A 25,359-nucleotide genomic window follows, 5' to 3' on the forward strand; every position below is an offset into this window, starting at 1 on the left:
ATTGGCCAACTACTCTTCTTAGGAAGTTTTAGGTTTTAGATGTAAGTGTTCATTCCTTTTTTCTATTTATATGGGCTATAAATGATAAAGAAGACAATCATGTTTCATATATTCTGTATCATTGTAGTAAACAAAGTTGTCCATGTCTTATCAATGCTACATTATTCTTTGGTTTCCCATTCTACTACACAGTTGAAGTAAAATTCTTCTCTTCTTGTACTATGTATCGACATACTTTCTTAGGAGTAATACCCTCAAGTTCTCTTGATTCCCAGATGTCTGGAGTTCAGTATCTGCATCACTACAGCCATACTAGCACAGGGTCTATGCCAGGCTGCAGGACCTGCTGGGAAGACTCAGTAAACCCCATAGGGAGCCTGCCCACACCAACACAGTAGCACTTCCCCGTGCTCACCTCCTCCTATCAAAGGCGTATCTGCATGAGCTTCAGCTACACCTAGAAGCTTCCATTTCATTTCTCCCAGTAGCTGTGTGGAAGCTGTTTAGCCACTCTTACTGCAGATGGAGCTGCGTTTCAATAGAACTGTATTCATATTATTTAGAACATGAGTATATTTGTATACCATATCCAGACAGCTTTGGAAATAGAAGAGTAAGTTATCCATGATTTTTATTTTAGTAATGTTACTCTGTTTGGAAGACTTACCTGTCTGAAGTGTTACTGATGATATCCTGATAGTCTTGTCCATCCAATTGACCTTGCAGAGGGAAACTGTGTGTGCTTTCTAGACCCTGTAAATATAAAATTAGAAATAGCTGTAAAAAAAAAAATCAATACACAGAAACATCAAGAATGTAGTCAGTAACCTTCATTAACATTTTTTCACAGATCTGACAAAAATGTATCCTTTACTCAAGAAGGAAAGGGAAAGTAAAGTAGTTTCTACTTTTAGGAAAAAATAAAGTCTATACAACTTTGACTTAGCATTAAAGTATCTACTCAGAATAAAAAGTCACATCAGCTTTTTATATTTTTGAGCTTCATAACAATGCTGTCTTCAGACACCTCTACAACCTAGCATGCACAGCTAAACTTTGAAAAGGTTTGTGTTAATTATATCCTCTCTGATCTCGTAAAGAAAGCATGATCACAGGAGTTGTGAGTCACACTCTGCTCCTCACCTCCCAGCTTTTGGCAGCAGAAAACACCAGTGTTTGAGTTAGAATGGCTGGTAATAATTTCCCTTTTTATCTCAGACACAACAAGGCCAGCTGTTAGGAGCAGGGTGCAGCTGCTCTACAGAAGAATCACTCAGCTGAGAAGGCAGACCCTTGATTGCCCTCCAGATGGAGTAGAAGCAATAGTACTGGTGGCTGTTTTTCAGTCCTAGAGAATGACAACTGGGTCCTGCATTTAGATAATGATGCAGGACATCTGTCATTAGTATGTGGAAGTGGCTCCTTCTCAGCTGTAACACTTGACAGATAATTATTTAAATTTTAATTCACAGTGGTGCTTCTTCATCTTCTTTCCCTGATTAGTATTCCAGATGCACTCAGAAACCACCCTAGCATGTTACGTAGTATTGACTACTGAGTACCCCACAGAATCTTAACAGTATCTGCCACATTTTTTTTAAAAAAAATTTATTTAATCTTTTGCTTTTATGCTTGTATTTCTCCATTAGAATATGGGAATTCATGGCTGCATACTTAATCATGAATTCATGTACCCAGTTTCTGCATCTACTGACTACCCAGACTGGAGAACACAATATGGATTTCAGTTTTCTTTTATGCCAAGGAAAAGTATTTTACTGCTGCTGTTTTTTTTGCATATTTTTTTCCAGTAGCTTGTCATTTTCTAAGCTAAATCTTTGGAGTAGATGGCAGCTGTGCTCTATAAAGTAAAGCATAGATTATTTCTATTCATAGGAGACAGCTAAAGACAAGCTGGAAATAGTGAAGAATGGAACTAATGGAACCAACTCAGCAAAAAAGTTTAGCATATGCTTAAAGTTAGGCATGTGCTGTCCTGAGCTAGATAGACTTAACTATATACTTTGACTATATTGGTTGAGGCAAGATTTGGATGCTTGTTGTTTGTTTTTTTCCTCTGGAGAATAAAAAGACCTATATTTATCATATTTCCTGAGGGGAGTTTTTATAGTTGTAAAACTTAAAAGTGATAGATGATGTAAAATTTGAAGTAGATTGTTTTGCAGGACTGACTAAGATTCAAAAGCAAGACCATGTTTGAAGAAGTTTGGGGCCTTGGGCTTACAAATATTAATCAAAATACAGTTTAATAACAATCTTTCAATTTATATTTATTTTAAAATACTGAAAAAAGATAAAATTAATAAATCATTTATTCCAATATAATGAAGTATCAGAATGAGACTTGCTTATGCAACCTTCCTTCGCCACCTCTCCGAGGTGTAGTTCTTGCCTGCGTTGCACCAAACCCATTTTGTCAACAAACATATGAGTACATTGCCTGGTAACTTCTAAAAGCCGGATTCAGATTTTACCTTGCTGCACATCTGGCTGGATTCTTCCTCCTTGAAAGTGAAAACAGACTGTGCTCCTAGGCTTCTCTCAGAACTGTTGTCATCTAAATACAGAAAACAAAATTAAGGTAAAATGCCTGTGAAGTGTGGAAATATAGATCAGTTTCTTCAGTGCCATCTACACCAGAGTACTTTTGGTCTTGAAATAGGCACTGAGATACAGTGCCAGAAACTGGCAAAAAATATCCGGGGGCAAAACAGCACAAATGCCATATATCACTGCCGAAGGAGTCAGCATAATTCATATGGCCAGAAGATGCACTGCAGTAGACCTCTGTATCAGTAGAAGTTACAAAAAAACCCTGTAACAGAGTCAAACCTAGTCCATTCCTTTGCAGTGCTAAGGGACATATGCCATAGACGTGGTATGTTGCCAATGCTTCTATAGTACCGTTGGGTTTTACTGGTCCAGGAAAAGAGTTTAAACTTCACAGCAACTGTGTAATTTACAAATGTCATGTGAGACCCAAATAAGCATCCCCACGGCTAGTTCCTTGAAGTTGCACAGCCAGAGAAAAGCTTAGTCTTAGTGAAATGAATGGTAATGCTTCTACAGCCCTTAATAGGGCTAGAGCTTTAATTAACCTTTTTATACCTTCATGTCCATCCTACTTTTGCATCATTTACCCTCAAAACTAACTAGAACTGAGATGGGACAGTGAACATCATGCTTCCAGGCCTGTGTCAAGCACAGTTCTCTCATCCTTATGGAAAGATGCTTTAAAGCACTGGTCGTATAATACAGATTGATTGTTGGATTCTGAAGTGCTGGGAAAGAAAAATGAAAATTTAAATAATCCACTCTCTTTATTTACTTCAGATTCGTCAAGGTCAGCCTCTTTTGACAGTCCCACTGTGGCTGTCCCAGAGTCCTCAGCTGCTAAGGACTCACAGCTCCTTCTCCCCAGCTCTGCCTGATGATCCACCTGGCACCCCTTCCCACCCTTGTTGGTACAACTCTTCTTTTGGAAAGCTTTGCTCTTGAATCACATAGAGTAGTTTCCAGTAAGTGAATGATTGTCCAGAGCTAATGGCACAGGCTAGAAGTTAAAGAGAACTAGGTTCATTCTTGTAGTCAGATACTGAAATTCAAGAATCAAGATCCTTGAACCATACAGGCATCTGCTCCCTGAGAGCAGAGTTGCCTAAAATACCTGTGGAGGTAAGTTTGCATCAGTAAAGTTGACAAGATGCATAAATGTTTGCTGTGAAACATGTCCAAAATCCATAATCTACTGTATATCTCTCCTTAGTCTGCCTGGGAGAAAGCAGATAGCAATCTCCTTCTTACATGGGAAGATTTGAAACAAAGCCTTCAATTTCTAACCACCAGGCTAGAAGGTATTTTAAGGTGGAATTCTTTATTCATCCCATTGAAGCCTCTCCATGTTGTAGGAAACATTTCAGTATTCAAAGAAATAGAAAGTTGAGGAATAGAAACCCGTAATCTATTGGTAATAGTATACCCTTGCTTCCACTCCCAGCTGTAATTAGTATTTTAATTCTGTGTATTCAGCAGAGCAGAGCCTGCAACAGAGGTTTCTTCCATCAGAGTTAATCAGCTCCCTAAGTACTACTGCATGCAGGCGTGCGGGTGCTCAAACAGCAATCAGCCTGGGAGCAGAGGTTTCTGAGTTTGAAGGTGAGCAAGTACAGAAGGAAGAGGAGTTGTCTGCTAGACAGAATAGGAGCTGTTGTGCTTCTGAGAGATGAGGTAGGACTGCTAGGATGTGAAATTCGTGGGAAATAGATTTTAGCAGCTGGGTCACTAATTGGCTCCTGTTCTCTCTGAGACTTGTATAAAGCTGGCTAAAATCAGCACACACCAGGAACCATCATGACTTAAAAGCATAAGCTGAGTTAAAATATCTCTGAGGGTCTTGGGCATTCCTTCTCTGTGGTCCTGTGTCTTGGATAGCCTAGCCAGAGCTGCAAATCAGGGCAAAGAACTTGTCTGTGTCTATAGCTATGAATCAGAAGTAACTGTAAAGTTAATAATATTAAATTGTTTAGCTAATGGGAAAATTGAGTCTAGGCACCACATAATCCCACTGTTAATATGTAATGGGTGGATGAAGCTACTTACTGGGCTCTGCTTTTGTGTTTGGAGGGGAAGGTACACTATTGCTCTGCTTGCCTGCATAAGCCGCACGTGAAGCCATGCTTCGGCAAACAGTGAGTTGAACAGTGCCTCGAGCCTTGCGCAGCAAATCTATAACAGTTTGGCGTGGTAGACCAGACACTAAAGTGTCATTCACCTAAAAAATACAATGATAAAATAAGATTCCTGTAACAGAAAGCTTTTTTAACATATAATCCAACATTGTGCACGTTTTATGTATCTTCCCTGCATCTCACGTCTTCTCTCTCCCTCCTATTTTAGTGACTTGCTTGATCTTCCCCTCTCTGCTTCTTTATAGCATGACTGCTAGCAGCACACTCCAGAAGTGTAGTCTGCCTCTCTTTCAGGGCACTGAGAGAGCATCACTTCTCCTACTCCTCACATGGAAGAGGGAGAAGGAAGGTAATGAAAAATAGAAAAGCAAAAAAAAATGTAAAAAGTTTAAAAAGCGTTCTTCCCTCTTGGAGAGGGAAGAAAAGTGAATTTGGAGTAAAAAAAATAAAAAAATAAAAACAAGAAGTTTGGTTGCTAAGAGGTGGTTAGGACAGTAGGAATTTACAAGTTCAAAAGCCCTAATTCCAGTGCTTTCTGCTTGTCTTGATACTGGCAGCGATGCCAGGTTCCTTCCTCTCCTGGCTAGCTGTTAGGGGCACGCTTGGTCAGCTCACTCTTGTTTTCTGGCCTCTTCATGTGCAGTCCTCACTGGGCCCAGCAGCCCCCTTCTCGCTGTAGAGGGGCCCAGGCCCACACCAGCTGAACTGGTCAGTGAGGGTGGGGGGCCCAGAGCAGCCTTCTGACCCCCAGGAGTCCAGCGACACCATCTTCCACCTCTTGCTGTGCCAGGCAACCTCAGGTTTCTAGTCTGAGCAATTTTAATGCTGAAGAGGATGCTCTTTATAGAGTAACTTGAGAAAAAAAATAGGCCAAAATGATGAAGAACAAGTCTTACCTTAAGTAAGATGTCACCAACTTGCAGCCTCCCATCCAGATCTGCAATGCTGTCTGGGCTGATGGCTTTTATTAGGATAGCCCTGCCATTTCTGCCGCCTACCAGTGCAAATCCTAGGCTTCCATTTTCTGCTTTTTCCAATTCAATCTTAATAACTAAATCCTACAATACAAAAGAACACAGTTGGAGTTTATTCAGGGTTCTGTTTTATTTGCATTTTTAATGTGAAGTAATTCTGTTGTGCTTTACAGTCCGTACTGGCTGATGTAAATTGGGGGATATCTCCTTCCCTTGAAGGAACTTCCAGTGATTAACATAGCAGCTACATGTATGTATCAAAATGAAAATAGTACATACTTATTTCCACAAGTATTTTTAATAATAGCTGGAGAGTACAAGAGCAAGGTGGTGTGTACTTATGTAATCCTTCTGTAATATATCAGATATGTTGCCTTCATTGACAGACCAGTCCCTTTTATCTCCAGCATGACAGTAACTCAGTAAGTACTCCATTCCTTTATTGTTCCATAATGAAAATCTTAACCTTGCAGCCCCAGCATACCTGTCTGTTTGGCTTTAGCACTTCATTCACTTTTACAGTCAGCTGCCTTTTTAGGGTCAAGCGTTATGTCAGAAAGAGCAGCAACCTAGAAATGTTTATGACTTGCATCATGACTGGTTCCAATAGTGAACATATCAACCTCAGAAATTATTGTAGTGAGTTGAACAGACAAACTATCATGGATTAAATGGTGTGGAAGAAGCAGTAATAGTGAGGACTTAATCAAAAGTAAGAAAATTGTTCTAATTTTTCTGCCAGGTTGGAGGTCTAACTTTAACAAGAGGCAGCCCTTTCTTGTAAACCACAGCCAAGAGAAAAAGAGTAAATCTAGTCCCATGAAATATCAGTCCCAAAGTGGGCAATTTCAATTCCAAGTAATATTATTTTCCACATTGCACAAACATGAGCAATGTTTGCACTTGTAAGTCTTTCGAAGTATTGTATGCTTTGCATGGAAATTCATCCTCTTCCTGCTTCCGTGTAGTTTAGGGATTCATCATTTCAGAAATACCATTACTCTTACTAGTTGTAAATTCAAACCAGTCTGGTTTATGTCAATAGCGCATAATACTCTAAAGGTTTGGAGTAATTTTACTCTCTTTTCAATTTTAGAATTTCAGACTGAAACATTAATCTCAGGCTTCAAGGATTGTTTTGACATTGCTGTGGAAAACACATCCTGATTACAATTACACTTATTTTGCCCAGAATCCCATGCTGTGGCATCTCTCTTTCCTGTGGTACTTTCTTTCTAAGTTAGGGATTAATCTTCTAAGCTAGTAAGAGTACTATGAAGACCTAATAGAGGGGCTACATCGTATGAGTCTTGCTTTTATTGCCAAGCTGTTAAAGTAGTGATGTTATACTCTGGAAAAACAGCAAGAGAAGGGTCTGACCCCAGGAAGTGCTGAGCGCACGCTGGTCGGTGCATGCTGAGGCAATTCACCACTTCACAGTACATTCTCCAAATGCAGTCTGTTCACATTTTCAAAGAAACCGGAAATGAAGTAAATACATTAAATACCACTATTGAAAAAAAAAGCTCAATATAGCTCACTTTACTTGATGGACCACCTTGCACTTGATAAAATTGTCACTTGCCTTGCATTCTGGAGGGTCAGGAGTGCTTTGCTGAGTGCCACAGTTTGTTTCCTTCAGATGTTCCTCTGTGAAAAACCAGCAACAGTTTTTACTGGTGAAATGTTCTGTAGTATAGCACTCAAAATCATAATAGTTAGAGACATAATAAAGCATATCGCATTTGATGTGTGAAATAAAAAAAATTCCTGTGGGCTTATGCATGTTGCTTGGTCTGTTATGCTCCTGAAGCAAGCCCTCTGCATGTCATCCCTGTAGACCCTTGGCCTCCCAGAGAGTAGTTTCCAAAACAAGCTTTAAAAGCTGCACGTTACAGGGTCAGAGACACCAGCTGGACAGCAGGCAATGTATACACATTTGCTGATACTCTGAGGGATGCAGTTGTGTTTACTACGAATTAATCATTCCCAGGTACTTCCAATACCATCTACCAATTTATTTGTTTATTTATTTATTTTTAAGAGAGAACTTGAAATTTTACAAACCCTAGCTGAAAAATCAAGTTCCTTACCGTGTTGATGTGGTAGTTGCTGTTCTTGAGAGTTCAGGTTTTCATCTGAGAGAGAAATATTGGCTTTTTCTGTCTCAGCAGGTGGCCCTAAAAACATACATGTAGGTTTGTTCTGACAGACCTCCCGCTCAGCTTCATATATCCAAGGGAATGTAAACTCTGTGCTTAGATTGTGAAACAAAGCATCAATATCCAGTATTGATGCTGTATGAGGCAGCATGAGACAGTTATTATTGCATGATTAAGTCTGCCAAGTTGTGCAGTGATGTAAATAATTCTTTCATGAACTGCAGGAATATTACATCTCATTTATTGCTATATTTAAAATTGTAACAAAAACTGGAGATCCGCATGAGTCATTCCAGACCTGTGGCAGTGATCAGGCAGAGGAAGAAGCAGGGCATCTTTGTGTCCACAGAGCTGGCAATGTAAGAAGCCAGAGTGCGTTTCTTGACTTCCACCCTGCCCTCACCGCCACCGCCCCCCACCATTTGAGTTTCACTTCACCATATATTGGTAATCTTACTTGTCTTCCACAAAGTACTCTGAAGGTATAAATTACAGAAAAGTATGTGTTTTGTTGTTGGTTGTTGTTTTGTTTCTTAAAAAATGTTCCGTTTCATTTGAAATTTTAATATATATTTTTGTAACTAAGAGAGTACATAGAATGAAGGCTTGCTTCCTTGTTAGCAAACTATTACAGATTTATAGATTAAATCTATCAGAGATGATAGCAAATGGAACACCAAACAACAAATTATTATAGATTCCTAAAGCCCTTTACAAAAGGGAAGAACCTGATTTTATAATAGAGGCAGTTCTCTGGCAGAGAACAGTAAATAGATCTGCATGAGAGAGGGATCATAGCTGGTAACTTATTTTTGAAAGTGTCTTGAGAAATCCCATGGAGCCTACAAAACTTACTGAGCACAGATGTGTAACCATGGCCCTACCAGGATGTGTGTTTACCTTACTTTAGTTGTACTGCAGAAACTGAGAGTACACTTAGCTTTTCTCATCTCTTGCAGTAAATTCAAAGAAGCTTGTTCTTTAGTAAGTAAAATAAGCTACTTCAGGTTGTAAAAACATACACATGGATAGTTGTCTTAGAGTAGTAGATCTGTAGCTAGCTTGCCTTAGAACAGACACAACATAGGCACGGTAGCTGTCCTTCCCTCTGACTGTGCCGCTGCAGCCTCTGCTTGCTAAGATTGCTTCTACTGCTAGAGCAGTTCTGGTCAAGCCTCTGTAGTGCAGATGGTCACTGAAGTAGTGTGTCAGTTATGGTAATATACATAGTTCCCTGATAGGAATGCTCCTATATTAAAGGAGCATTTATTATTATAGATACCGGTTTAAAAAGTTGGTCTAAGAAAATAAGTCATGGCATCATATTAAAGAGTAGCTCAAAACCACTGGAAAACCACATGGAGAATAGTTTTCATCAAAACAGATGTTGAAATATGAACACAAAATTCCCACTAAATAATAACAAATTTAAAAAATAGAAACTGACTATGCAAACATGGATGAAAATAGAAGAATATTTTTTACAGAGAACTCTGTGTTTTATTTCTGTCTGTAAAGAGCTGTCAGTTTTTCTTCAGACCCTTAATACGTTAACAAAAATGCTGAATGCCAAGTTACAATCTATTAATAAATGTTTAATGCAATGAGTCAATGCCTTATGTTTATTTCCAAAATCAGAAGCAAATGTTAAATTCAACCCCCCAAATATTAGCCTTACTTACTATTTTCTTGCTCTATAGGAACCACTGGATTGCCATTTCTGGAGGCAGAAAAAGTGAAATATGTGAGCCATTAAGAGCTGCATGCTTTGTAAAAGCACATACGAAAACTATTTCTGAAAAAGTCAGTTGTCTAAATTACAGCTCTATGATTTGTTATTCTTAATGGTGTTTTCCTAAAGAGCATTTATATCAATATATGACATATTAGACAGCCTTTAACAACAACAAAACATTTTAATTAAATGGGTTTAGAAAAGAAAGAACACGTTACACCATCTGTCCCAGTACAAAACTGCTTTGTGGTATATTTTGAATCAGCTTCAGTTCCCCTCTGAAGTGGGAGTGATCACTTGTGATTTCCTTTCCCCTTTTTCTGTTTATTTCCTTAGACTGCAGATTCTTAAGATCAGTGTGTGTTGCCTACTAGCTGCTTATACAGCAATAAATATAATGTGGCTGGAGTTTCTTTACCTGCTAGCACAGTGCCGGTTAATAAAACACTGATAAATGTTTGAACTACTTTAAGATTGCTGTGACAGACACTATTGCTGAATCTAGTTATTTAACTTAGTAACCCCAAAGTATGTGAATGACTATTTGACTGTAAGGTCTCCAGAGGCTATTTCTGTATCCTGTGCCTCTGTCAGACTGCAAAATACACAGCATCTAAAGCGCAGTCAAGACCCATTGAGGGAAATTCTTTACTGCAGGTTATTCATCAGCCCTGGGATGTTTTTTTTTTTTTTACATGCTGCAGACTAAACGCTGGATTTTTAATACCTTTCTAAAATGTTTGGCTGTTGGAAATAACTCAAAGTTTCCCATCAGAGGTAGTTAAAGGATTCACACTGGTGTTTGGATGATGAAGTCTGAAGAGTTACAATTCGTGTTGTGTGAGTTTACCTATGCTCACATCATTCTATGTTAGCTATAATTAGAAGGAGTTAAGATATCTTACTGATGTCGTGCATCAGGTTACACCTTCAGACCTCTGAGCTACAGCATTCTTCCTGTTGTTTGTCTTGGTTTTATTGTTTGACTTGTTGATATAAAATTTAGAAACCTCCTTTAACATTAGGACCGAGATTGAGTATGTTCAGATTTTGCATGTCGGCTCAGATTTACCTTGTTGCTTTGATTTGGACATTCTGGGTGGCAGCTTCACACACTCTCACTGCATCATCCAGGCTGATGCCCTCAGTCCACAGCCCACAGATGTACAGAATCTGATCTCGTGGCTGCAGACTGCCTTCCACACTGGCAGGGGAGCCAGGCACTATCTCTAGCACATAAATACCTTGTAACTTGCTTCCAGCTCCTCCTGTCAGCTTCAAGCCTAGAACAATGCAGACAAAACATCTTTTGTGACAGCATGTTTTCAATTTCACTGTCAGTGAGGTGAAGCCTGATGGAATAGATGTGGTATTGAAAAATAGGCTGAACAAAGCACCAACATTATAAACAGCAGTCTTGCCCCAGTGAGAGAGGGAGAATGAAATACAATTTGGTGCTAAACAAAAAGAAAAGCAGTGAAAAAAATTAAATGGTATTGTCCATCCGTACGCTTCAGCTATTCCATAGTGCTTTATTTCACCTGATGTTGAATATCCATTTGAATAAGACTGTGCGGCATAGCAGTAACTCCGTCATTACCAGTCTGTGTAACTGCCTTGCAATCTTTAGAGTGATGGAGGGTGTGATATCAATCCTCTTTTTCAAACAGGGAATGGAGACACAGGACAACTGAGGAGATACCTATGTGGTACAGAACAGTGTTGTGCAATGATATTCAAGCAATTTCCAAACAAGCTAGTTTCTGAACTGGGAACAGGATGCTGTATCTGAGCAAATATAGCTATACCATTTCCTGGGTCTACCCAGAAATAGATATTTATCATTACTGCATTACTACAAACAGCTTCTAGTGTTTCTCCATGTATCAATAACATAAAAATATGTGACTGCAGATCTGGTAGAAACTTCAGCTGATAAGGTGACAACACAAAGATAATTCTTCCAACAGCTTAGTTGGTCTAATAACAGATATTTATCTTCCCTTTAAGGCCCTGCCCAAAATAAAGTTCTCCATCCCACAGTCATGTTGATGGAGGAGAGCATAAAGGTGTCAAGGTCACTCAGGATCATATTGATCCAATACCACGGTTGCTTATGATTATCATACCACTGCTGTAATCCCTGTCTAAAATAGCATTCGTAGTATTTACTACACACCTAGCTGTCCGTTGGCACCTTTTGTGAGAGTAATTTCAGGAATGTCATCTGGCCTAACAGCAGGACACGGATCGCTGCCAGCACGGCCAACCACAAGGTGCAGATCGGGAGGAGAGTTGTGCAGTAAAGTCAGAGCTTCATTGCATGGTAAAGATGTGACATTGATTCCATTCACCTAAATGACAAACCATTACAGTGATGTCAAAGATCTCATTGACCATCATTATACTTCTCCCTCCACCCCAAATACTGTGTATGAACTTAAATTAGTGTTCACTCTCATATTGTTGCTTTGCTGTGTCACTTAATGCCTGTGAATATAACAGTTACAATTGCAGTAAGAATTTTTTTAACTTTTGTTTTTCTGAATGTACAGTTTTCATAAAAATAGCTTCTTTTTCTTGAAACTTGAGGTCTTGTAGCAAAAAGCAAGGAAGACAAGTCTAATGAAACAAATTGAAGATGAACCTTAAAATTTTTGAACATTTTGTTCAAACACTGCAAAGGACATAATTCCTGTATCCTTTGCATGCCACCACTACATTAATGCAGTTTATATCACTTAGGAAGCCATTTAGCGTCTCAGTTGTATTGCATAACTGCTAGATGATTGTTGTTTTTTGCCTGGTCATACAATCTATTCAGTCTGAAGTTTATCCTACTGAAGTCAGCAGAATTATATTTATTATATGATTCATTTGCACTTGCATGCATAAATACGTGATTAGCTAGACCCTACAAAATGAGAAATGCTGAAGTTAAATGACATTGATCTGCAAATACTTTCTCCTATGTTTAAATTCAAAGGATTCCTTTACCATAACGATTCTGTCTCCCCTTCTCAGCCTTCCATCAGACAGGGCAGGCTCATGCAAGATTTCGTCAACATACAGACAGTTGTCCACTTTGTTAAGAACCACTGAGAATCCATAACCATTGTTCTCTGACCTTGTTAAAGTCACAAAGACCTCCATTTCCTATTAAAACAAACACGAGATATGTTTGATGTAGGCTTTTTAGTTGCTTCATTAACATCTTGCATTTGTTTTATATGCAAATCGGAATCAGATGCTCAGGTGATATAAATAAGCAGCATACATAAAGATTACTCTGATCTGTCACTGCAGTGTTCCAGAATTAATTTTACTTCTTTATATCTATCTAGTGGAGCTTCATGGTGACTGATTGATAAGGCCCAATAAGGCACAGAAGGCCATCCGGGACTGGATTCTGGGCATTTAAAATGTATAAAGAAAGGCATGGAGGCCTCTGAACTGACAAGCATTACAATAGTAGGGTTCAGAGGCGGCTGTTGTTATTGCTATTGTTTTCCCACTGAAGGAAATGGCTGGACCTAAATTTTGTCCTCACTGCTCTCAAATTAGTAGCAATTCAGAGCTCATTAGTGTCAGCAGGAATGCAAGATGTTCAGCTTTTGGCAGGACTGAGCCCTGTATTTTGAATAGTAATTAGTACAGGGATCATAGTTTCTTATCAGGACATTACAGTACTAGCATTGTAACAAAATGATTTTGCTCATGGGTTTAAAAGACACACAGAAAAAACCCCAATCAACGAAGTAGCTGATTCCAATTAATTTTAGGTGTTACAAGAGAACAGGAGGGGTCTTAGGCCTTTGTATACTGGGAATAATACTGCACAGTGATGGTAAGTTAAAGAAACAGTAATATGGCAAGGGGAAGGAAATCGCCTTTAAGGAAATGGTTAAGAGTTGGGTATACAGGGAGGTCTGCTTTATTTGAAGATTTTGGACATTGGTGGAAAGTGAGCAAAGCCATGTAGAAATAGCATAGGTAATGTGTTAAAAATAATGTTTTTAAGAATGGTAAATTATTAAAGCTGTCCTTTCCCTAGCCATGGTCTGCCTCTTAATACTCCAGTGCCTATCACGTACCCTAGTGCAATCCTCCTTTTTGTCCTTCTCTTCCTCCGGTTCCTCCAAGTCTTCCCATTCATTGTCACTGCCATGTGTCTCTCTAGCAGGCAGGGATGAGGAGAAAGGGCCACAAACACGTGGTTGTGGTGCCACCAAGGCTGCGGAGAGTGTCTCAGAGCTTCCTCCATGTGAAAGTGAGGTCACAGATGTTGAGCTGACGGCGAGATGCTCTTCATCAATAGGGGTTAGAGAGAGAATTTCAGGCATACAGATTCTGTTCGACAGGTCATCATCACCCTTATTATATACAGGGCTGGAAAATAAAAAAGATTGCAGTGCTGGGATTTTCCTCCATATACTTTATTACTTGGCCACTGAAAAGTCTACTGCTTATACTCTACCCTATTTTAATTTTAACTGGTGTATTTGTTGTAGTATTAAATTGCTGTCTGGGTCCTCCTAGTATTAATATAAAGAGAAAGTAATCAATCTTTTTACGAAGCTAGTTAAAAGATTAAATATCTTAAAGTCTGAAAAATCTTACACACTTTCTTTTCTAAAGCATTAGTTAGTACTTTTGTTGTTTCTTGAAAAGACTAGTTGGACAGTTCCTAGACCATTAATTCTTTCATCTGCCATAAACAATTTAATTAACTTATCTAGTAAGTGGTGTGCACATTGCAAAGCTATTACAATTTTCTTATGTGCATTTTTCCTTCTTGAAGAGTAACTGTCAGCCACATTCATGGCTGCTGCAGTTCTTTCTTGGTAATTGAAGCCCAGATCATGAACATGAAACATAAATGATTCCTGTCTCTTCCTAAAAATAGAAGTCCTGAGTTCTCTTTTGAAGTTTACGTTTATTCTTATGGTGCACATCTTGCATGAAATGACAGAATATCCTCAGTGTTAAGTTCTTGTTTCAAAAGTTGTCTATAGTCAGAAGGAAAATATAAAGCAGTAGTGAAAGATACTTTTTGGATGGATATAGCTAATAACCTCCAATGGTATTTATGAAACATTGGCTGAAGTAAGGAAGACCTGCAGGCTCATGCTGTATGCATTTAGTCAAGGAAGCAATCTAGCCTGTTAACTTATATCTCTATAGGGAGGAAATGAGGAGTTGGGCATCTCCAGTAGCACAGCAAAGCTGAGAATGAAGCTGGCAGTCTGTGTGCTTTAATAGCTGAAAAACAGGCGCTACAATACTGTGAAAGAAGATAGGGATAATTAAAATAAATATTTAAGGATAACAACAAATGCGGTCTGGTCCTTTCTTTAGGTTAAAGGAGATAAAAGATTAAGTTCAATGGACGTTGCTCAGTGAGAGTGTCACAGAAACTGTCGCCTGCCAGTGAACTGCTGATTGACCTTCACGGGTACAAAAGGTGTTTGGCAGAGCTACACAGGCTAAAGGCAATGAGCTAGCAGTGGCCTAGTCACAGCACAGCTTCTAGCCCCTCTCTGTGTCACCATGGGAAATACATGAGGCTTGGTCCTGCAGGTCCATATACAAGGTCCACCGAATGCTAGACTTAGCCTTTGGTGTCTGGGGGACCCCTCCATATGGACTGCCTAGAGGAAAACTATGGGGTGAAGTTTTTCAAAGTAATTTTTTCAAAGGTTATTTTTGTTGGCAATGAGAAGAGCCATAGGAATTTCCGATATGTAATCCTGAGCAGTAAACTTCTTAGAATTTGTATCAGAAGACTTCTACATTAGCATGAAATGTTTTAAGCAATGAAATGTTTTAATCTAAAGAAAAGAAAGGGGAATCCTTTCATTAATGCCTTTTATGTTATTGTATGTATGTATATATATATGTATACGTACATATAAATAGTTAGCTGGAAGGATCATTTAAACTGAGATTACATGTAAAATACTATTTCAGATGCATATCTTCTTAAACTGCTCTAGCTGTCTTTTGAAAATGCACAAGCTGAAACTAAACGATACTGAGAATATACCAAACAAAAACATTTATTTCAGAACTTCCTTCTTGGGAAGAATCCATGATTTTTCTTGCAATCAATATTTTCCCCCAAGAAACTTAGTTTTGATGAAACCGTGTCTCTTGGCAAGCGTGTTTGCTACGGACACATTTCAGCTGGTTTTAATCTTGGAAGTAGAGAAGCATATATGCAAGCAGGAGCTTCACTCATAAGTGTGAATGAAGTTTCTTCTCTTGTGAGAGAAGAGCTAAAAATATGAATTGCAGTTATGGTCCCACCAGACTTGCAGTCACCTAGAATTGTGGCTCCCCAGTGACTGGAATCTGTGATTACCTGGTTCTGTGCTTGATGAATGTGAAAAGTAATGAAAAGATTTGAAAATGGAAATGAGTTTCTAGAGAAAATTAACAAATCTGTAAGTTAAAGGTCTCTGTTAGACATTTAACTTATCTTTCCACCAATCTTTTCTGTTCTGCTAATTTATGTTATTTTGCACTGGGAAAGATGTTTAAAATGGAATGGATAATCTTCTGTGTGCCGTGTGCCAGTGTCGGGTATATCCAAAAGAGTGTAAAAGGAGGCTTGAGTCTGTCTGGACTGTATTTTATTGTATAACTTGTCAGGGCTTCTATTGGCTCCCGAAGACTGGAAAATAATGTTTTGCTCCTTGATCACAGTTTGTCTTCTGAGTGTTTTTTTGATTGTTTGTTTGTTTAGTTTTCTCTGGAAAAATTTGAAATTAAAAGATTACACAGTAAGAAATGTTTGGTGCCTACTTAAGTCAGCTCTGAGAAAATTGAAGTTGAAAGATCATACAATAAATAAGAAAGTCTTTGGTTCCTATTTAAGTCAATAAGAGTCTTTTTACTCATTTCAAAATGCAGCCAGCTTTAGCTGAACAGCATAAATGATTACAGTAGTGCAGCACTCAACTGTCTTGCAATGAGGATTTATGGAGAATTCCAGTAAATTGAGAGTAATCAGGCAGCAGATTAGGACTGTCAGAATAAGATGGTAAAACAAAATTTTCAGTAATCAGCAGTGACTAGAAGTAGAGAGCCCCCCATACTTAATGCTAAGCAATTCACTTTGGAAATCTTAGGAGCCAAAGGAAAGGCTGCAGAGGAGATTTCAGTATTCCTTACCTTTCAGCACATCCAAGTTCACATGGTGAGTAGCAGTTCTGCTTCACTTCTTCCTCCAGGGAGTGGAACACTTCAGAACTGGCAGCTTCTTGATGATATTTCCAAAGGTCCTTATAAGAACTTTCCCTAGGAGGCATAAGTCTCTGTATGGGCTTATCTTGAGATTCTGCTTCTTGCTCTTCGTAAGTTGAGCTGTCTTCTTCTGGAGGCTCACTGAAATCTGCTGCCACTGGAGAATCCAAACAATCTTCGAGGTCTGGAGAGGTGCTACCTCCATCACTGGTAGACCGGTCCAAACTATTTCCTACCTCTGGACTGCCTGGCATCTCTGCCACAAACTCCTTAACTGGAGATGGTGCTGGAGTCTATCAAAATAACAAAAAGGTTATTATAACTCTTTTTTTCTCCCATCTTCTTTCCTTTAAGAACCAAAGAAGAATTTAAAGAGGAATTATTGATAAGCATCTTAATGTGGAAATACCAGATGATGACTGGAAGGGGGTAAAAAAAGGAGGGAGGTACTTATTCACTAAATAACTGTTTTGTCTTTATGCCTGTCTTCTACATTGTTGAGGAATTCCAGTCAGAGAGCTACTACACAAGTTCCTTTTCCCAATGAATCATTTGCTAGCGGAGACCTCACTTTATTTCTTTTCATATCATGCCTGAACTTTAGTCTGCATTCTCTTCAGTATGTAGAAGTGGCTTCCAGATTTGACTTGTATGCAAGGGACTAAAGTAATTGGTCAGACCAACTAAATAGCATCTTGTAGGAGAGTAAGAGGAGCAGGTTTTTTTTCTGGAGACAGTTCTGACAGTCATTTCTGTCTGCCCATGGACATCACTTACAAATCCTTCTGGCATTACAGTAACCACGACGCCAATCTGCATGGAGCAAGAATAATGCAAATGTATGCTCATGATAGGAGTACTTGTGCATCTGTCCATGAGTTGTATTTAAAAGGCATGAATACTAGCCTTACCCTCTACTGCAGCCTCAACTGTGTTTTTTTTTTCTTTTTTTTTTTTTCTGCTGATTCTGCTAACCATTAATAAAAAACTGAATAACTGGTTGGAAACGTGATTTCACTTAGTTAAGTTTGTTAAGAGGAAAAGCTCTTTAATTTCCTCCCACTTTGGGGAGTAATATAATTAAAACCCACAGATTATAACAGCTGCAGTTGGGAATATCTGCAGTTTCTGGCTGAACATCTAGTAGAACATTTTTAGAAGCAACACTAGCTAGAAGATCTCCTTGGGTATGTGATATTTCACTTCATTGACAGTACTGCAACTCAAAAGTTGTTGCACTGGGATAAACATGTTTCAGATCTGTCAGATTTCTATTTTGGTTGCAGATAAACTGTAGAGGGTATGTTGCATAGGGGAAGGGAAAGGAATGGAAAAGAGTGCCTTGGGGAAAAGGGAAGGTTGCTTTATTCGAGGCTAGATAGAAAATGTAGTAGTGTTTTTCCAGGTTTACAGAAGCAAGTTCACAGACAGAGTCTTTGTCTTACCAGCACACTCTGCTCTATTTCTGGAAGAACACCTTTTGGTGGTCTGCAGAGAAGTAGTGTGACTTCTGGTGGAGCTCCTCTCAACAAGTGCAGGACATCCTAAGCAGGAAGAAAGAATATTAGATTTCTTATGAAATACGTTTTTTTCCCAGTCTATAGTACATGTGTTTTTACCAACTGGGATGGGGGATAATTTTTATTGTGACTGCCAAATTCCTAGTATTTGTGCCTCTCAGAAGTGTCTGGAGGCCAGTTATTTTTCTACTCTATGATTATCATGTGTAAGTGGGCCATATTATTTATGTGAATGTGTATCTAAATTCAAGTCTCTTCTGTTTACAAATTGTTGTTTCACCAACAGACACATAGGTTTAAATTAACCTTTCCCTGTTCTTGAGAAAATCAGGATTTTCAGGCAAATGCATTCAAACTGCGTGTGACAGGGACACATGTGACAGATCTGTCAATTTTATCAGTATAGCTCCATAGACTGCCACATTAACTAACCAATGGAAGATTTTCCCAAAGCCCTTCCTCAGAATAACATCTGTCCGGTGGCATCTGGCTTTCAACTATAATGGGATTTGAAATACTTCATCGGGGGAGAATGGGGGAGGGGGGTGGGGGCGGGTGGGGGAGAGGGAGTCCTGCTCCTCTGCAGAAACTGAGTAAAAAAGTAAAAAGACTGTACACCAGCGAGCAAGATGGTACTGGCAAAGGACAGACTTCTCCAAGCCAAAAGAAAAATGTGAAGTACAATTACAACCTCCCTGAGGATTTACCACACCTTGTCTTCTGCCTTAGCCATTTAATAATACAAATGACATCAGTAGGAAAATTGTGTGATATTCTCATAATTTCTGTTCATAACCAATCATGCCTATTCAATGTATATTTATATAGAGCACTCGCTATCAGGAATTTTCATAAGGTGAAAAGATTACAAGGGAAACGTAAATTTGCATGTAGTCCTCGATTACTTTTTAATTTCATAACACTATATAATTGCTCATTCCAGGCCCCCCAAAAAATAAAAAATAAAATTAAAACAACAACAACAAACTTGCCTTAGACTTACCTCACCTGATGGAGATTAGAATCTGGGGCATGGTATTTAGCATGTTATGAAACACAAATGACCATGGGGAAAAATGTTTCAATTATGCACGGAAGCAACAAAGATTCCAACTAATTAACAACTGTTGTTCATCTAACAATACATTTTGGGTGTCAGGAGTGGAAAGTTAAAAATTAAATAGCACAAGAAATTATTTGTAACAATTCTGTTATGAAGGGAATTCTCCATAAGAATTCTAGAGAAGACTCCTGCATAGAAATCAAAGTCATTATATGCAAGTACTGACCCCCTCCGGTGATAATTAAGTTTAAATGCAGTTTCATCCCATTGTCTTTATTAGCATGTTACCCGCCAGGAGGCCCAGTGGATAACATGCTAGTACTGCCTGGTACCTGATACAAGAGTCCTTGAGTAGGTGTCCCGTTCACAGCTAAAATGATGTCTCCAACTTCAATTTCTCCATTCTCTTCAGCTGGCTGCCCTGGAAACAGTCTTTTGATCCTGACAATAGCTCCTCCAAGGTGTTCACAACCATCTCCTTCCATTTGCAGAACACTAAAGCCAAGGCCTCCAGAATTCTTTGTCAAATTGACTTCAAATATATTGTCTGTTCAAAGGAAGGATTGGACAAAGAGTAGGCTTAGTGGCATATGTACCCCTTAAGGAACTGGTATCTATTATGTTCTCTACAGACCTTTTCCCTGTGTTCTGCAGAGACAGATCTACTGATACTAATGACAGAAGATGATTTTAGTGTTCCTTTAATTTGCATGAGCCCTGGAATTCAGATGGGCAGACTGGTAAAAACTGGTCATGTTCTACCATGTGTTCACAGGCTTTATGCCATGTGGTACAAGCCTACAAAGGAAGAAGCCATTTGTACCAAGACCAAAAGTTTCAAATACTATCCTTTTCTGACATTCTTCTGTAAATGTTGGGTAGGTCTTACTATTCTGTAGCTGTCTGATGTTAGTTCAGGTGCTGCACAAACCAGCATAAGCTAGAATCAGAGCTACTGTCCTTTCGAGACAAGATCAAGAGACCAGCCATATCCCAAATACCATACTTGCATTTGAACCCCATTCTCCTTGGGACAGTGTAGAGAAACAACTGTCCCATGGGAGAGTACGGTGAAGACTTGGTGGTTATGGGACAGCTTCACAGTAAGAGGGGGAATGTATTTGTCGGATAAGTTTGATGAAAATGATCTCTGAATCTTCTGCTTTCAAGAGAAGAAGTGATGGCAGTCTCCAGTCCTGGCTGTGGGGCAGCAGCTCACCCTAGCTTCGTCACTGACACAGCTTCAGCAGGAGTGCCAACAGAGCTGCCTTTGAGTAGCAGACTAGTGACATCGGGACAGCTGCTTACTGCCCAAGAGTGCTGTGAGTACAGACGGGGATGCCCCCTGCCAGCCCCATCTCATGAAGGCTGAGAGATACAGTACCTATGCCTAGGATAAATTCAACTATATGTAGCAACTGTAGCTCTAAGCATATCAGATTTTTTTTTTCAGACACATTTTTGATAGTGTTTTTAATGCTACACATTTTTTCGCTTGGTGTGCAGTTTTTCTCCCAACCTACAGAAATTTCATGGAATTATTTTTGTTCGTTCCTTTCTTGCGCATCATAAGTCGCCAGAGAAAGTCACCCTGAGTTCCTTTGTTCTCTCTCACCATCTGTCAAAAAGCAGTAGTCCTTGGTACCGTCTGTGAAGGATGTTGCTACAGAAACAACTGCACATTGGTCTTCCTTTCTGTCATTAGCACTCAGGCATGGCTCTGCCGGTGGGTGGTGTCCCCTTTCTAGAACCAGCTTGGCAACCTGAAAAAATGATGAACAGTTCCCATTTACTCAGTACACAGTGAACCCACAGTCTCAGGGCAGGGAAAGAAAAAGTTTCTTTTGGCCCTGCTTTGCTGCTGTGTTTCATAGTAAGTACAGTTTACAGAATCATAGAATCGCAGAACGGTTTGGGTTGAAAGGGACCTTAAAGCCCACCTAATTCCAAACCCCCTGCCATGGGCAGGGACACCTCCCACTAGACCAGGTTGTATGACTGGTCATCTCATTTTGCTCTGCTGTTACACAAACCTGGCCAGATTTCTTAAGGTTTTCCACAGCCTGCTTGTGCGTGAGGCCACAGAGGCTGATTCCATCTACTTCCAGCAGACGATCACCTGAGGAAATAAAATACAAAATAAGGGGGGGAGGGATGTCAGATTGCTTTGATGATACAAATTGGACATAAAACTTGAGGCTACCCATGTTGCATTATTTCTTCATCCTTACATGTTTCAAATCACGTTACTTTGCTTGAAAGCAATACTGTTTGTTTCATAGTATTCTATAACTAATGCTTAAAACACACCAGTCCCAGGGTATTCTCGAAACTAATGCAGTGATAGCATCTGCTTATCACAGCAACACAGAAAGTAGGTGTCTAAGAGTCAGTGCCCTGGTGTGCAGCTACAGAGGGAAGCTGTGCAGTGTTGGTATGAGAATCCTGTTTTTTCAGTGGAATATCAACATATAAACTACAGTGGAAGGCTGAGGAATGAGGGACTGCATATGGTTTATAGCTGTATGACCTTCAATCCCAAACATGTTTCATTATCATGTAGCAAGTATTCCACACAAATGTCAAATTCTTCAGCCCAGACTTTTATTGCCAGACTTGTTACCTATCTTTATTTGTCCATCCTTATCTGCCGGTCCCCTGGGAATGATTGACTTCACATATATCCCACCAAGAGGCACACTAGTGTTAATTCCACCCTGCAAAACATACATGCACAGATTGAGTCTTAACATGTTCTTCACTTGATAAAAATCAAAGCAACTTATGTATGCATTGCAAAGAAACTGCTTCAGAAATTTCACTTTAAAATATATAGGAAAAGAGAAAGAGTATGTTACTCCAATGTTCCCTTTAGTTGTAATGTACTTCTCTAGGCAGTAATTGTGCCTTATTTTCTCAGGAAAGTGCAATGTGTTTCTATATGGCTATATAAAAACATTTATTAAATGTTCAGATTTTTTTTTCCTGTGCTAATGTAAAGATCTGGTTGCATCTTTCAGTCAGTCTCTAGCCCAGCTTCCAAACTTTGCAATATATATTCAGCAGCTATTGGCCTTTCAGACAATATATAAAGCTTGGACCTGACATTGTGCAGCCAGAGGAATTCCATATTAAGCTAAGAATCATATTGTGTCCAGCTACATCCTTTGGCCAATTTCAGATGACGAAGCAGCTCTCCATTTCTACTGCAAACAATGAAATGGCTGTTGCTTCCCGCTCCATTTCAGCGAGGATTATCAACACACCTCAGCCTGGAGGAGTAAATTCAATCTTGATAGCCAGAACAAGGAATAAGTTTTTCAAATGTGGCACGTAAAGTTTTCCCTGTTGCCTTCTCTACTCCTCTGAATATATGGAGAACTGTATTTTTGTACATTTGGAAAAAAATTGGCCAGGGTCCTTTCTCTGGCCTTTAGAGTAGGAAGCATGGCTTGTCTTGAGTCCATGCTACTCAATTTTCATCCCTGCAGCATGGGATGACTGGTTTTGGCCAGTCCTATCCCCTGCACAGGCCAAAGCCCTATTGGGAATGTGTCAACAATTAAGCAGTGGGCACTGCTTGAGCCTGTACCATGGTCCTGTGTGACCTGCTTGCATAGACACAGACTTCAAGTTCCAGGAGCCCCAGAGGAAAACCAGTCATGATCTGGAGAATGCTTGGCATCGCTGCATTTTCTAGAAGCTTTGGCTGTATCCCTCCCTGACAGAACTCCGCTTTCAGAGGTAGGTCTCATTCGCAAATTGAACAAGGATGAAGAGGACTTGTACCACCACGTGCTTTATGCTGGGACATGTCTTTCACAGATTCTGTGGGCAAGAACAGGGGAATGAGCCGAGCCAGTACCATATCCTTTCTCTGTCACTCAGTTGGATACTTAGGTTTGAAATGTGCCATGCTACCAGTTTTTCTTTATCGACCTATCTTCTACCTTTGCTGCACATGAATACACTTCCCTACATGTTTCTTGGTTAAGTGACAGTTTGAAGGACACACTGAAAGATTAACAGTAACACTTGCAGTCACACTGATTCCGAAAGTCCCATCTTCTTTAACAAGCTCCACAGTATAGATTTCATTGGAGATGGTTTCAGCTGGATGTGGTAAGTGTGAAGAATCAGCTTCCTGTCTCAAAAAAATAAACACTAATGAGATTACTGCATCTCAGGAAAATAAATACATAAATAAATAAATAAAATAAAAAGAGAGAATGGGTTTCCAGAAGATATAAAGTTTTTGATCGTGCTGTCACAGTAAGCCTGGAGTGGTAGCATTTATATCCCCGAGTGTAGATAGGGAGGCTGCTTAACAGAAGAAAATTAGACACAAAATGTTACTCCTCTGTGGGTGGTTGAAAACTTTAAGAGATTGCAAGAAAATAATCAAAATTTTGTAGTTCACTGGAAAAAGGAGGACAACTTTTAATAACATTTTGTAGAACAGTTTCTCCATTTTTTCACTCATTCTAGACGTGTATCATTTTGACATTTCCAATGTAATTTAACAAGCAACATCTTTCAAGGTTTTCTTCCTTCTTTCCTCATTCTTTGATTTATCAGTTACTTTCCATTCTTATTATAGCTGGCATGCTGTTAAGACACATGCTGGGCATCATGCTACTGTACAACATCACAATCTCAGTTACCTCCACATCCAGGCTATCAGATGAAAGAACTGGAATCCTGGGGCCCAATTTTGGTGCTAAACTCCAGGAAAGAGCCTTCTCAAGTTCGTCTATATTTGGGTCCTTTTCTTTGGGGAGAGCTGTATGACAATCTTGAATCTTTTTTCTCCCACTGTCTACACAAGAGATCTCAGATCCACTAGTGCTGTTTCCCCTTGATAGACTCTTTTCTTCATTTAATCCTTCTTCGTATATGTCTGCAAAACCATACCAAAATCAAACACTGATGAATGCAAACAGTAAGTAAACTTGAAAGCTGATATTATTGTATATCACCACAGGAGGACAAAACAGCTTACTAAGTCAACTGGTTGTGCAATCAGGTCTGTAAAATGAGTTAGCCATTGCAAAATGGAGCACTGCTACTATAAGTATGGAGAAAAATATTTGCTTCATCACTGCAGAGAACTATGACAGTGATTCTGATTCAAGGTTGGGATGTAGAACTAATTCTGTCATAGAAAGAAATGCTGAAATTCCCTTGATATTTAGCAGTGAAGAATAAAACCCATAATGGATTGGATTTTTTCATACTGACTATAGAACAGAGATCTCATGACAGCCACTAGAATGATTTTCACTGCTAACCTATGGTTATTATAACTGGCACTAAGTGGCAAGAAGGTGCTGCAACATCCCAGAACCTAATAAATACCAGTGTCCTGAGTTAATTGCTAGCGCTCCATAGCCAGCAAAGATGTTTGCCTTTATACCTTTGGGTTGAGAGATGATGAGCTCCACTTCATCAGGAGAATTCTGTATAATTTTAACTGCAGTATTGAACGAAACACCTTCGAGACTAATATTATTCACAGAGATGAGTCGTCCCCCTTAAAAAAATAAGGATAAAAACAAGACAATGCACATCAGGATAGAGAAATAAGTTAAGTAGTTAACTTTAATCCATGAGAGTATTTTGATTCTAATTAAAAACTAAGGACAGTGACCTGGTTTGATATTTCCAGCTCTGTCTGCAGGTCCCCCAGGGATAATTGAAGCGATAAAGATACCGAGGTCTAATTTTCCTACATTTTCTCCTCCAATAATTACAAAACCTGCAAAAATGAGATAGCATGAGAATGCAGACACTGGCAGTATTAGAAAAGATGAACCTTAGGAGCACGAAAGGCTCTTACTCCAATGGCATAAGTTTTTTGCAAATTCTGGAGAATGGTGCATCAAGATCCTGATTTGAGAGAGCTTTAAACTCATACTATAATTTAAGCATGCTGGTGACTAAATTGG

General features: G+C 39.2%; 2 protein-coding genes across 7 annotated transcripts in view; one reads left to right on the forward strand and one right to left on the reverse strand.

Annotated features, from left to right (window-relative positions):
* The window catches only part of MAPK8 (mitogen-activated protein kinase 8), a 250,390-nt gene that overhangs the window by 131,086 nt on the left and 93,945 nt on the right, over positions 1–25,359 (forward strand). The gene's annotated exons all lie outside the window — the stretch shown is intronic.
* The window catches only part of FRMPD2 (FERM and PDZ domain containing 2), a 78,150-nt gene that overhangs the window by 11,685 nt on the left and 41,106 nt on the right, over positions 1–25,359 (reverse strand). For 4 of the 5 annotated variants that reach the window (XR_014586558.1, XR_014586559.1, XM_083843365.1 and 1 more), the window contains 21 exons: positions 25,062–25,169; positions 24,828–24,944; positions 24,076–24,311; positions 23,451–23,555; positions 22,035–22,128; positions 21,445–21,530; positions 21,027–21,174; positions 19,744–19,958; positions 18,274–18,372; positions 16,757–17,121; positions 13,675–13,969; positions 12,578–12,736; positions 11,760–11,934; positions 10,653–10,863; positions 9,528–9,565; positions 7,777–7,863; positions 7,269–7,333; positions 5,606–5,767; positions 4,621–4,792; positions 2,496–2,578; positions 668–753 (listed from right to left, as the gene is read on the reverse strand). Coding sequence is in view for 3 of the 5 variants with exons in the window: in XM_083843365.1 (XP_083699491.1) it covers positions 668–753; positions 2,496–2,578; positions 4,621–4,792; positions 5,606–5,767; positions 7,269–7,333; positions 7,777–7,863; positions 9,528–9,565; positions 10,653–10,863; positions 11,760–11,934; positions 12,578–12,736; positions 13,675–13,969; positions 16,757–17,121; positions 18,274–18,372; positions 19,744–19,958; positions 21,027–21,174; positions 21,445–21,530; positions 22,035–22,128; positions 23,451–23,555; positions 24,076–24,311; positions 24,828–24,944; positions 25,062–25,169 (3,106 nt within the window). In the remaining 2 variants the exon portion in view is untranslated. The remainder of the gene's footprint in view (positions 1–667; positions 754–2,495; positions 2,579–4,620; positions 4,793–5,605; positions 5,768–7,268; positions 7,334–7,776; positions 7,864–9,527; positions 9,566–10,652; positions 10,864–11,759; positions 11,935–12,577; positions 12,737–13,674; positions 13,970–16,756; positions 17,122–18,273; positions 18,373–19,743; positions 19,959–21,026; positions 21,175–21,444; positions 21,531–22,034; positions 22,129–23,450; positions 23,556–24,075; positions 24,312–24,827; positions 24,945–25,061; positions 25,170–25,359) is intronic. The other variant, XM_083843366.1, reaches the window with a different exon arrangement.

The sequence above is a fragment of the Anser anser genome (genome assembly GCF_964211835.1).
Source record: "Anser anser genome assembly, chromosome: 7".
NCBI lineage: Eukaryota > Metazoa > Chordata > Aves > Anseriformes > Anatidae > Anser > Anser anser.